Here is a 13,310-nt window from a genome sequence, read left to right as displayed (position 1 = left end):
ATATATATATATTATATACATATATATATTCAATATTGTAGGAACATCTTATCACAATATGTTCAGCTTATTATTATTATTGAGTTTTAAGAGGAATAAAATTTAAACTGATCAAATAAATGCAATGAATTGCAACTTCACTTAAGGTAATATTAAACTCAATTTTAGTGGCTTAATTTTTTATATTGTAGGAATAACACTATGATCAAATAATTAATAGGCTTATCGTATTTCTATGTTAGGCCATGAGATGGTAATAGAGAAAATATTTTTTAATCAAAGTGTCAGGAAATATTATTGGCTTTTTTTTTTTTTTTTTTTTGCTGTTCTTGTTTACACTAGCCCACAATTCTTAAATGAATGGAAGTTTAATTTATTGTGACGCTTATACCCTCTTTCTCTCTTACAAGGTGATATTGTCCTGTTTGACTTGTCTCATAAGATGACTATCATACTGTCACAATAGGGTGCATTCTGTAATTTTTTAAAAAGAGTCACGCCCATAAACATCTCGCGTCATTACGCACAGTCAAGACGCCAATAAAATGAATGCCGTAAAGAGCGCGCGGTTCGTTCTGTGAGCGTTAACTTGACAACTTGAATGGCTCTTCGCGTGTAGATAGGAAGTCCTTCTGTTGGCCCAGTGCAGTACATGTGTGTAATTACACATCATGTACTTGGATATCTGATGGACAATGAGAGCAGCATCTTTTCAGAACCAAGGACAGCTCTCAACAGTAAATATGATCTCGACACTGACGAAGGATCGCGTGCAGGCACTCATGACTAGTTTGACATCTGAAGTGATGGACGTGCGCTTTATTAACAAGATGCATGATACCATTACACCTTTGCCGACGCCAAGTTTTATGGATAACGAGACCAGATGCGGAGAGACGATTTTGAGTTACGGACATGTTGAAAAAGTGCTCATTGGAGGGGTTCTGACCTTGCTTACCTTTTTAACAATCTGCGGGAATTTGCTGGTGGTAATATCAGTGTGTTTTGTAAAGAAACTGAAGCAACCTTCTAATTACTTAATCGTTTCTCTGGCCGTTGCAGACCTGTCGGTTGCGGTGGTCGTAATGCCGTTTGTCAGCATCACTGATCTCATAGGAGGACAGTGGATCTTTGGTCGTGTTTTCTGTAATGTTTTTATCGCCATGGACGTGATGTGCTGCACCGCTTCAATAATGACACTATGTGTCATAAGCATAGACAGGTGAGTCTCCCAGATATAGGTGCTGTAATTTAAAATTCATGAAAACATAATTTGGTTAAATTAATCAGTGATAGATTACTGTATACAGTTTAAATATTTCATTCAGTCAGTATATTGTGTGTATAGGAGACAGGGCTAAGTTGTTACATTTTTACCCCATTGAAAATTTTTCAGGGTGGTTAATTTTTGAAAAACAGTTTCTGTATAGACTTAACTTGGTGTGCGCATCGCGTCCGGCGTACCTTCCTGCCTCTGCTTACGCTCACTCCACACATTCATTTTCTGTAAGAAAGCTAATGTGGGGTAATGTGAAGTAATCAGCAATCATAGGATTTATTCATGCTTTTTTTTATGCCAGTTTGGAGTTATACACTGATTTTTTGTCATGGTCTATGGACCCCCTGAATTAATCTTGGCCACCCCCTGCCCAGCCCATGTATAAAACTCTAGCTCCGCCACTGCATTTACTTTTAGTGTCCTATACCTGTATGTTTCAAAAGAACAATAGAACATGTTGTTAAACAGCCTTATTTAAACACATTTTCAGGAAAATGTAAACACTTAAATAATTCTGAAACACAAAATTATTTATAAAGCCAGCCAAAATGTAAAAAGTAACGTGCAAAAAATGTCACGCCATCAGTAAACCATTAATAAAACAAGTAGTCATACCATTTATATATGTATATATATATATATATATATATATATATAGAGAGAGAGAGAGAGAGAGAGAGAGAGAGAGAGAATTATGCACTGAAAAAAAAACATCTAAAAACATCTTAACTGGCTTTATTCAAGTCAAAATCAATGTTATTTAATATCACTCACATTAGTTATTTTCAAGTTTCTGAACTTAACTTAATTATGGGTTAAATCAGGTAGATATATCTCATTAAGGTATATCTCAATTAAAGGTTATCACTTTTTACAGTGTATGTAACATTTTTGAAAAACACACTTGTCATGAGAACTTTGCTATAGAAATCCCCCTTTTTATATATATTCGACTATTGTCCGAATGTATGTCATTGTGATTTTATTATAATCACTTGTTTACCAAACAAATATTTAAAAAACAAACAAACAATTATTCATTATGACAACTAGCCCCGGTCTCTTTTCAAGGACTTATTTCAAGCTTAGATTGTAATATTCCAAAGAAGGACAAAGAAAGGCACTGCGAAAGTGCCCACATTTAGGCATTCTTTGACAGTGATGCACTTTAACAGTTCTTTTTTTCCTTCTTTCATATTTTCCCATTCTCCATTCCATTTTCTCAGGTACCTGGGCATCACTAAGCCATTGACGTATCCTGTGAGACAGAGTGGAAAGTGCATGGCCAAAATAGTGCTGTCTGTATGGCTTCTCTCTGCCTCCATCACCCTGCCCCCACTGTTTGGATGGGCTCAGAATGTCAACGATGACAATGTGTGTCTGATCAGCCAGGACCTGGGCTACACTATATACTCCACCGCCGTGGCCTTCTACATCCCCATGTCCGTGATGCTCATTATGTACTACCGGATATACAGAGTGGCAAAGGTGAGTGTTGCCAAACACACAATCTCTGGCTTTCCCAAAGCCGAAGATGAGGAAAGCGTAAACTGCGTGACTGCGGTCCTAAAGCTGCAGAGGGAGGTGGAGGTGTGTGTGAGCTTTTCTCGCCTTCTCAAAAATGACCGTAAAAACATCTCCATCTTCAAAAGAGAGCAGAAGGCAGCAGCCACCCTCGGGATTGTTGTGGGGGCTTTTGCTGTATGCTGGCTGCCCTTCTTCCTGCTTTCTACCGCGCGGCCATTCATCTGTGGAGTGCAGTGTAGCTGCGTGCCTTTGTGGGTGGAGAGGACGCTGCTTTGGCTGGGTTATGCCAACTCGCTCATCAACCCCTTTATTTATGCATTCTTCAACAGAGACCTCAGGACCACCTACCACAACCTCATCCGCTGCCGCTATCGGAACATCAACCGCAAGCTATCAGCAGCCAGCATGCACGAGGCTTTGAAACTAGCTGAAAGACCTGACCTGGTGTAGGCTGTCCGTACCCTTCACGTCTCTCTAGGGACTGATGCAATCACATGCAGACTGAGAGATTTTTGATGAATTCTTTATTGCTCTCACAGAAGAGCTTTTCAGTCACTTCAATTAAGTCAAATTGCAATGACTTCAATTAAGTGAAATTGGAATGGTTGTAAAGCTTCATGGAATGTTTTATAAAAGGCTTTATAAATTAGAACGTATTGCTGTAGAATGTGCTTAATGAATGAGAAAAATAGTAATCAAAATCATAGAGTGATTAATACACCGGTATCATGTTCGTATTTCATACAGTATTCTTAGATGTTTATTTCTGTGCTTATATTATAGGCTATATAATATAAGCACGGCATGGAAGTAACTTTTTTTTTGTTATTGATTACTTTAAAAAGGATAGTTTACCAATAAACTTAAATTCTGTCACTATTTACTCACCCTCATATCATTCCAAACCTGTATGACTTTCCTCAGCATTTTTGAAAAGTCACATTGGACCCCGCCGACTTCCATCATATAGACATTAAAAAAAAAAAACAGATTTGACAGATTTGAAACAACATGAGGTTGAGTAAATGATCATAGAATTTTAATTTTGGGGTGAATCTCTTTAAGTACCTAATGACAAATTTATAAAGCATAATAGAACACAAGAATAAAGTATGCAGTGTACGAGCAACCATAAAGATGATTTCACCACTCCACTTCATTGCAGTCCCATCCCTTCTGCCCTCCCAATCATCATCAGTGATTGCCACTAATAATGTGACAGCAAGCTGAGCGTGTCACACCAACAATCATATTATTAGAAGCAAGGCATTTATTTTCTTCTAGCTGTGAAAATGACAGGTGGGCAGGTGCCTTTAATTTCTGTCAGCATGCTTAGCCAACAGATGATAAACAATATATCAACATGCAGTAAGTGTCTCTGTGACCACGTTCTTGTATATGAAACGTCTACGCATATAAAGTTACAATTATTATTGTAAGAAAAATACTAAACATGAATGATGAGTAGAGATTAAAATAGGTTGGTAAAAGTCATGTGGTAACAAAAATATTAGATTCAGCCAATAATAATAGTAATAATAATAATAATAATAATAATAACTATTAAATTAAATCTAAAAATTAAATGTTGAAATTCCTTTCAAAATTATTTTTAAAGAAATTTTACAAAATATAAACATATAACAAAAACATAAATATACAAAGGTTGTGTAGTATAAAACCAAAAATAGCACCAATGTTAAAGTTGTATTTCATGGCCAATATGCAGTAAATATATAATAAAATATAAAATATAATATAAAAATATAATAGGTAAAAAAGTAGATTAACTTGAAGTGAACTGTTGACAGCAAAGTTAATTTAAATGTAAAATAAAGAAAATAACCTGGACAAATAAAGTTAATACTGACCAATGAATACAAATGAATATGTGAATACTGACCAATAATCAATATTGTCCCTATGCATTCCTACCTAAAACAGAGTAACAGGCCTGAAAGAGAAAAGGTGTGGGCACCAAACAAACTGCTGTGGTCAATTAATTATTTAGGATTAAACTTGTGATTGCTTTAGTATATGGACATGCTATTCGACATGAAACAAAGTCCACATTATGCTTTTATTTTTGGCCTGATTTTCATAGTACAAGGATGTGAAAGTTATGCTTTGCAAGCATCTGAGGTCACATACTGTACTTTGTTCTATAAACAGAACGGGAAATAAAAGGGTATGTCATCAACGGAACGTGTCAAGCATCTAAGCCTAAAAAGCAAATAATATTATTTAGGAGTTATTAGTTAGGCCACATTAAAAATGAAAAAAAAAGCAAGAAAGTGTTTTTCCAAGTGTTTCAGAGAACCTATACCGGTCAAGAAGTTTTGTTCTCATGTTATACCTGAACTGAACATGAACGACCAACGACTGTTCCGTAAATTGTACCTCTTTCTGAATGCTGTAACACGCTGCCCCACTGAGTCTTTCAGTCTTGTTTTTCCATCTATGGCGGCACAGCATGAGGGCTGGTTCCTGTCCATTTCCCAGGGGGCTGTTTGGTCAGAATCAATGTACCTGCAAATATATTCACATTTCAGGCTTCAATGTGATATGCAATAGCAGTGTACTTTATTCACAGAGGACATCTGTCAGTTTAATATTGTAAATTATGAGGTTAAAGACTGTAGTCCTGTAGTTTAATTCTATGTATGTATAGCGTCATTTTAAAATGGTAACTTTAACACTACCAGTGATCACTATTAAATGAACTTTGAAACAGTTTATTGCTACTGATGACACTCTTTTTCTTGTTCTCCTTGCAGTCTGGCAAATATAATCTGAATATCTAAACAATATCAGTGTTTGCAAGGCAGCACTGTCATGATATTCCTTTAATATTAATATTCCTTTTAATGTAAGATATTTAAGAAAAGTATGTAAGATATTTAAGAAAATATCCTATTGATGTTGACTGATTCAGTTAATTAAAAATTTACTGACAGTGTTGGCATCTTTGTAGTACTTACATACTAAATTACAGTTGGTCTTCTTTCTTTCACAGTGTCGCGAATGTCATGGCAACAGCCTAATAAAAATAACTGTATTTATTACTAATTGCACACCTTATAAATGTTGTACGTTTTAACTCAAATCATCTATAAAACCTCCTTTTGAATTAGGCTATCTGCAAATAAATAAATATTTCAGCAATTGATTCCAATACATCAGTGCAGGGAAGATTTCAAGGTGAATCTATTGCCACCAGTTTCAGAAGTACCAACACACATATCAGTTCAATCAGAGAGACACGTCCTTCAACCTACACCATGTACAAAGAAAGAGTGATGTTTTCCAGCCTGGAAATACACTTAAGATACTGATCTTCTATATGGGTATCAAGCTCTGGAAGCAACATTCTTCATGCTTTACATCCTACTGCTCAAAAAGAGATCTTCCACATAAAAACACTTTATCCGCCCATACTATTTGCTTCTTTTAGGTGTGTTTTATCAAAGACATATCACATAAGCACAAAAATTCCACCTGGCATCATTATAGTTGCAATCTTAACTTACAAAGGAAAGTAAGAATGAGCCTGTCAGTGTTTGGAACCCCTGTCTGCTGTTCTTTAGTACACTGCACGCCCCGAACAGATTCCACGCAATACATCACTCCATGTGAACATGATTCCCTCCGCTACCTCTGAAACAAAGAAGTCTCAAGACTAATAAATCATACAGCCCTGAAGGACAGTCCAAACGCACTGAAAGCAAGAGGAGGTGATATTATTAGCCCAACATCATTGGGGCTCTGGCACACAAACTGGACGTACAGGCTAACAAGGGTTTTTTTTTAGAAAAAAAAAATCTGAATATTATGGTGCCTGACATTGAATCTCTATTTCCAGGAGCCTGAACTTCTCCTTCCTTGATGAGAAGCTGTAATTGACCAGATGTCCTGGAGTTTGATGCAGTCAGACTACATCATTAACAGAACTTCACAAGCAGTCAGGAATAACACCTCAGAGGTTTCTCCACAGCAGGTACCATTACTAACATGAAGTCAGGAATTAATAAATGACAGCAATTAAGAACAGGTATTAAGGAGAGGGGGAACAACCTCTGTAAATGCTGACTGATTTATTCAACTGTTTTATGCCGTTATTCACTGGCCGCTGTGAAATGTTTAAATGTTCCCAATGGGAATGAATACAATTGTCACAAGAACCAGATAAGAGCTGCAGGAAATAAAGACGTGATGCTTAATTGCATCTGGCAATGACTTTGAACTGATAGAGGCCATCAATATTCTCTCCATGCTTTCTGCTGATAATAGTATAAAAAATGATTTTTTTTTTATAGCAATGTAGATATGACTTTGATTTAAATAAAATAAAATAATGTAATTGATGAACACTGCATAAACTACAGTGTGCTAATAAATTCATTGATTTAAAATATTCAGAGGTCCAAAAAGAGAGGTGAAAATCAGGGATTTTATTAAATTTTTACTCTGTTAGTTTGCTAAATAGAAAAATTAGAAAATTGAAATTAGAAAAATGCTAAATATAAGCATTTTCTCTATTGTGATATCAGACGTTTAGAACATAAGTTCTGTGTATTATTAGAACTTTGCCTCTTGACTGGTTAAGTTGGTAAAGAGGTTGATTTGTTAGGTTTGTGGTTATTTTAAGCTCCTCAGCTTTTGCCAGCTTCACAGCAGGACTAGCTTTTGGCCTGTGCTAATGTGGAGAGGCTTGCTGCCATTGCACTAATCTCACTCTCCAGTGAACCTGAAGACACAGCTACTCTGTCGCGCATTATTGTATTGAGATCGTAGGTAAGCATCTCTCATTTAACAAGACTGACATGGCACACTATTGACTGATATTTACATGGAGCAAAATATATGGTTAATCATACAAGGGGGATCTCTCTCTAAAAGATTTTTTTTTTTTTTTTTTTAAGCAACTGTAATTGTTTTTTTCAGGATTTTGTATGCTGTTCAAGAAATACTTTTTAGTAATGATTAATAAGTCAATTCTTTACAATAAAAGTAACATTTTAAATAATTCATAAAATACATTTCAAAGTCAAATAATTGTAAATGTAATGGTTTTAGTTTAATATTGAGGCCTGGCTGACAGAGTCTGGATTTAGTCTTCATACTCTGACATGTAACTGGAGAAAATGCATTTCACTCTCGCCAGTAATAAACTTGCAGAGCACACCCTTCAGCTGACATACTGTTATTCACCAGGGCAACACTCTTCAAGGACTCTTCATCATGTAGCAAGGTGCCAAGGATTTGTACAGAATGTCAGGTGTCAGGTTTATTGTCTAAATTGGAAATCCTCCGAGGATTTATTCACATCATGTTTTTCAATGAAGTCTGAGATTGCCATAAATCCTTAAAATAAAAAGGTCATCTCACACGCTTTTGTTTATGTTCAAACATGCATTACTTCAGTTAGACTCTAAAATCAATCAACAGGGGACTCAACAATTATCATTAAAATTCAACTTGGCTTTGTTTGTTGAGGATGTTTTGGTAAATAAAGAACCCTGTGACTCATAATTTATCCTTGCAGGTTGTCTGTGTTTATATATGTGAGAAGGATGACTGGTGGGGTGCCAGCCTGGAACACAGGGTGCAAACTGCAATCAAAAGACACAGTTGACTTTGTCTTTTCAAAGTTACACCTCGTTCTTTCTCATTAAGCTCCCTGATGACATTGCACATTCAAAATCAGAGGATCTTCTTGTTCACAATGTGCAAAATATTTCTTCTTGTTTCAAGCAAGAGTTCATTTCCATTTTAAACCTATCCTGACCGAAGTTAGGTCACCCCATCCACTCTGGCTGTATTTTACATCTAAATGGGATGGACTTCACTGTAAAAAGCACAGGCATGTACTGCGATGCTCAAAAAATTATTCATAGATGCTTATGTAAGTCAGTCTCTCAACTTCAGCAAAGGCAGATGCCATGGTAATGCAGCACTGTGGCACTCCAAGAAATAAATTAGGCAGTGCAAGAGATACATTTATAACATCTGTTAACATTTGTAACAAGGTCTGCTTAATGAGAGGCTCAATTGCAGATTTGGTAAATAATTAATATGGAAGGGTAAAGGGTAAGAGAGAAAAAAGGTTAATATTCACCCATTTCAAATGGCCATTGGTTGAACCAAAAACATATAAACCTGATTAAACATATTTCTTTCAGAAATCCAGACACGATTCGTTCAGAAACTAAACACAGCTGTGTTGCTCAGATACAACAATTCTGCTGTGGCTTTTAGGTAATATTTTCATTGGCAAAATTTAACAAAAACTCACAAAATTGTGTTTAAAATATAGCGCAATATTAACTTCTTATTTACTGAACTGTTGTATAAAATCACATTTGCACTTGTTCTGTGATATCACTTGTGTGATATTGCTCTCACTGATTGTGTGATAGTCTATCGCTTGATATAAATATGAGACAGAAACTCATACAGAGGCATTTTTTTGCACCAATATCTTGTATTTTAGGGATTAACATCATGTCAAAGAATTACTCAACCTCGAGCCAATAGCCTTTGAGTATGAGATGTGACGGAGCATGTGATTTGTTGAATATAGTGAACGAATATGCCCTTCACTGAACAAGTTTCGTTTGAGTCTGAACGAGATCAAGAGACCTGAAATGACTGAACTGGTACATGTCGTTCGTGAATGTTTGGGAACGAGTTTAATTAACTGGTACATCTCGTTTGTGAATGAAATGACTGAACTGTTACATATGTCGTTCGTGATTGAGTTGAATGAACTGATACATTTCGTTCGTGAATGAAATGAACTGGTACATAGCCTATCTCAGTCGTCAACAAAATGAATGAGAGTATACCGGGGTATAGTTGGCCATTTAGCATGTCAATCTCGATCAGCAATCAGCAGATGCAAAGCGCAGTTATAGGTACTGTGCACATACACTTGTTTTCATATTTAGCATACAGAACATAACTCCACGTTTAATCCCCGATTTATGAATGTGAATATATTATATATGAACTGTCTGACCAAACAATTAAAATGTTAATTATGCAAGAAAACCTTGTGCTTTGTTCATCTGAACAATTTATTTAGACTTTATTTAATGCGATTATGCACACATTTTTATAAAGCCAAATCTACGGAGAGCCCCGCACATGGCATGCAGGAAGAAATAGTAGGCTAAATCGTGAGCACGATTTACTAATTCGTTCCCTCAATGTACTAAAATGTACACATGATTACTATTGCGTTCCCTCGATTTACTATTGCGTTAACTCGATTTATAAATTGTGCACACGATTTAGCAAATCGAGGGAATGCAATAGTAAATCGAGGGAACGCAATAGTAATCGCGTGCATGTTTTAGTACATTGAGGGAACGAATTAGTAAATCGTGCGCACAATTTATTTATTTTTTCTTGCATGTTATGTGCGGGGCTCCATACAAATCAGTTTTTGTAACAAGTGAATACATTCATTGATTTAAGACATAACACAAAAGACACTCTTTTTCGCCACCTGCTGGTGTATTTGTGAAATATGAAGAAATGGTCACTGAACGAATCAGTGAACGAATCTGAACAAATCATTTATTCCTTTCTGCTGAAGCCTGATTTGTTCACGTTTGTGTAGCTGCACAAACCAATGGCACGTCAGCCCACCAAAGGGGGCGGGGCCAACTGCTATATAGGTCAGTCCGTAGCGCCATTTATCAGATTATTCTCCTTCAGCGATGAGGATCATCTCTTCGCTGACTCTACTGCAAGAAGCTCTGCTCACTGAAGAAGCCGAAAGCAGCGACGGAAGGATCACTGCAGGCATCTGGCATCCGGGTAAGAGCAAATTTCCTAAAGAGCAAATTTTCAGCGCACGTTGATTCAAATGTCGCGCCACAAGTGTGGTTCGTGCAAGGGACTCTTGCACGATGAAGACGAGCACAGCGAGAGCGCCATCTGCCTCTGCCTCGTGCTCTTTTTGCAAAAGCATGAACCTTTTGTTCCATCAAGGTGATCCCCTCTGCCAGGCCTTCCAGTCTTTTACCTCCCCTCAGAGGAAAAAACAGCGGGGCAGTGGATCTTTTCTAGCGGGCTCCGACAGTGTCACGTCGGCTCAGTGCCTGCGTGCCCCGCCCTCCCTGTGTCCTCTCACGCCGATGTGCTTCGCACATGAGGACCAGTGCCCCTCTTCAGCTGCAAGTGGGCTGGTCTCATTCAGCGCGTCCGAGGACATCGTCATTGATGACATCACCGCCGACGACTCTGTGTCCTTGGGAGCATTAGAAACGGAGGAATGGGGTGATTCCGGCAAGGTGCCCAAAGCAGCCCCACTGAAGGGCCGAGGCCAAAGCCAGATGCTGAGCTAATCAGTGTCCTCGCAAAGGCCGTGGAGGATCTGGGCCTCGAGTGGTCGGCTCCGGACGAGCCCGCCCATGGCTTATTGGATGAATGGTTCCTGCCAGAGACCCGCCAGCAATCCTCGCACCAGCGCCCAGCCCCGTTCTTGCCAGCCGTCTATGACGAGCTCACCAAGACGTGGCGAGCCCCCTACTCAGCACAAGTGAACCCCTCTACTGCAGCAGCTCTCACCACCGTTGACGGTGCTGACGAAAGGGGTTACACCAAACCCCCCCCTTGGCTTAAAGGGCCATGCAGCGCATCCATCTAAGCCCTGCAGGACCACCTCGGCTATTGCCTACAGGGCTTATGCAGGAGCCGGACAGGCCGGACAGGCTATTGCAGCGAATCATTTGAGACTTGGTCATTAAATTTCTGAAGGGCGCAAGAAGACTGAATCCTCCTCGCCCTCGGACTGTGCCGTGCTGGGACTTATCCATGGTCCTAGGGGCCCTAAAAAGGCCCATTTGAGCCGCTCAGTTTGGCTGACTTGCAGCCCTTATCGCTTAAAACGGCCCTTCCCCTTGCTTTGGCGTCGGTTAAGTGTGTGGGTGACTTACAAGCGCTTTCAGTCAGTGCCTCGTGTCTTGAGTTTGGGCTCAATGACTGCAAGGTCATTTTGAAACCGAGACACGGCTATGTTCCTAAGTGCTCTCTACTCCCTTAGAGCGCAAGTAATATCCCTATTGGGACTCCCCGCTGCAGACGGCGAGCAGGGACCGAACGCTCTCTGCCCTGTTAGGGCTCTGAGCGTCTATTTGGAATGTTCTAAACTGTTAAGGCAGTCTCTGAACAACTGTTTGTTTGCTTTGGATGCTGACAGAAGTGTCTGCCGGTTACCAAGCAAAGACTGCCTCACTGGACTGTTGATGCAATAGCTTTGGCTTACGCATCAGAAGGACTGGAATGCCCTATTGGTGTGAGAGCCCACTCCACAAGGGGAATGGCCTCCTCATGGGCGTGGTCCAGTGGCATATCTATCAGTGAGATCTGTGCGGCCACTGGCTGGTCGTCGCTGTCCACTTTTGCCAGATTCTATAACTTAGATATCCCCGCCCTGTAGGCACGGATTCTATCTGTTTAAACCTCCCATGTGGGTAGTAGTTTCTCATTCCCTCAGCTAAGTTGGGTGCGAGATAATGCCTAGGTCCCTTAGGGCCCTTATTAGTGATCTTAAACTGGGCTTGCAGAGCAGCATATAATTGTTGCTCGTAGTACGGTGTGATTGGATTCATTGATGAATGGCGCTATGTACCGACCTATATAGCGGTTGGCCCCGCCCCCTTTGGCTGGCTGAAGCGCAACTGGTTTGTGCAGCTACACAAATGTGAACAAATCAGGCTTCAGCAGAAAGGAAAAAAGTTGTTTTTCCATACATAATGCTCATTCCCTTATCTCAGGGAACCGAGGTTACATTAAGTAACCGAAGCGTTTTTTGAACCTTAATCTACATAAACACATTTCATTACACCAAATACACAAAATAATGTTCTTTTTAGCAACATCATATGACTTCTTTAAATCCCTTTCACTTCTCTTCACTCATATAGGCTATTTCAGAATGGCTTTTGGTCTGTGTTGCTCGTTGACACACAAAGCTTTAGCTTTTTGTGGAAATACGATCTATCTGGTTATTTTTGTCTGAAAAGTCATAAGGATGTACAATGTTGATTACTTGTTTACAGAACGTATAAGAACATCATATGCTCGGCTGAACTTGCTTGTGTGATATTGCAGTTGCATGGGCAAGAAGAGATACTACTAGATGTTCAATATGCCATTGCATTTAAAAAGCAGTTTGCCACAGGAATGATGTGTTGCTTGTTTTGCTTAGGGATCTTGTGGCAATTGATAAGTGGAGTTGTTGGGCTGGTGCAGTGACCCTTCTGATATTAGAGTAATGAAGCTCAATATGGCAGTCCTGAAAACGTTCATAAGGCTGGTGAAAGGAGTATGGGATTTTCACTCTGAAACAAATGAAGTAGAAAATGAAAGCTGACATGCTTGCACCAATTTCAATATTTAATGCCACTTTTCATAAGTCATTTCGCCTGCTGCTGTCTCTAAAATCAGGCATCATGACGGTGTTTACATTAGGGCACCAAAGCACCCTGTC

The 13,310-nt window shown here is 38.9% G+C and overlaps 1 protein-coding gene across 1 annotated transcript; it reads left to right on the top strand.

Moving 5' to 3' along the window:
* The first annotated feature begins 389 nt into the window (after nucleotides 1-389).
* On the top strand, nucleotides 390-4,054 carry LOC109065782 (5-hydroxytryptamine receptor 7-like). The gene is made up of 2 exons (XM_019082784.2): nucleotides 390-1,222; nucleotides 2,506-4,054. Exons 1-2 carry the CDS (start codon nucleotides 696-698, stop codon nucleotides 3,254-3,256), a joined length of 1,278 nt encoding a protein of 425 aa, XP_018938329.1. The 5' UTR covers nucleotides 390-695; the 3' UTR covers nucleotides 3,257-4,054.
* The last annotated feature ends 9,256 nt before the right edge of the window (nucleotides 4,055-13,310 follow it).

The sequence above is a fragment of the Cyprinus carpio genome, chromosome A12 (genome assembly GCF_018340385.1).
Source record: "Cyprinus carpio isolate SPL01 chromosome A12, ASM1834038v1, whole genome shotgun sequence".
Taxonomy (NCBI): Eukaryota; Metazoa; Chordata; class Actinopteri; order Cypriniformes; family Cyprinidae; genus Cyprinus; species Cyprinus carpio.
The sequence above is the reverse complement of the archived record's forward strand: the minus strand, read 5'-3'. Positions and strand labels throughout refer to the sequence as shown.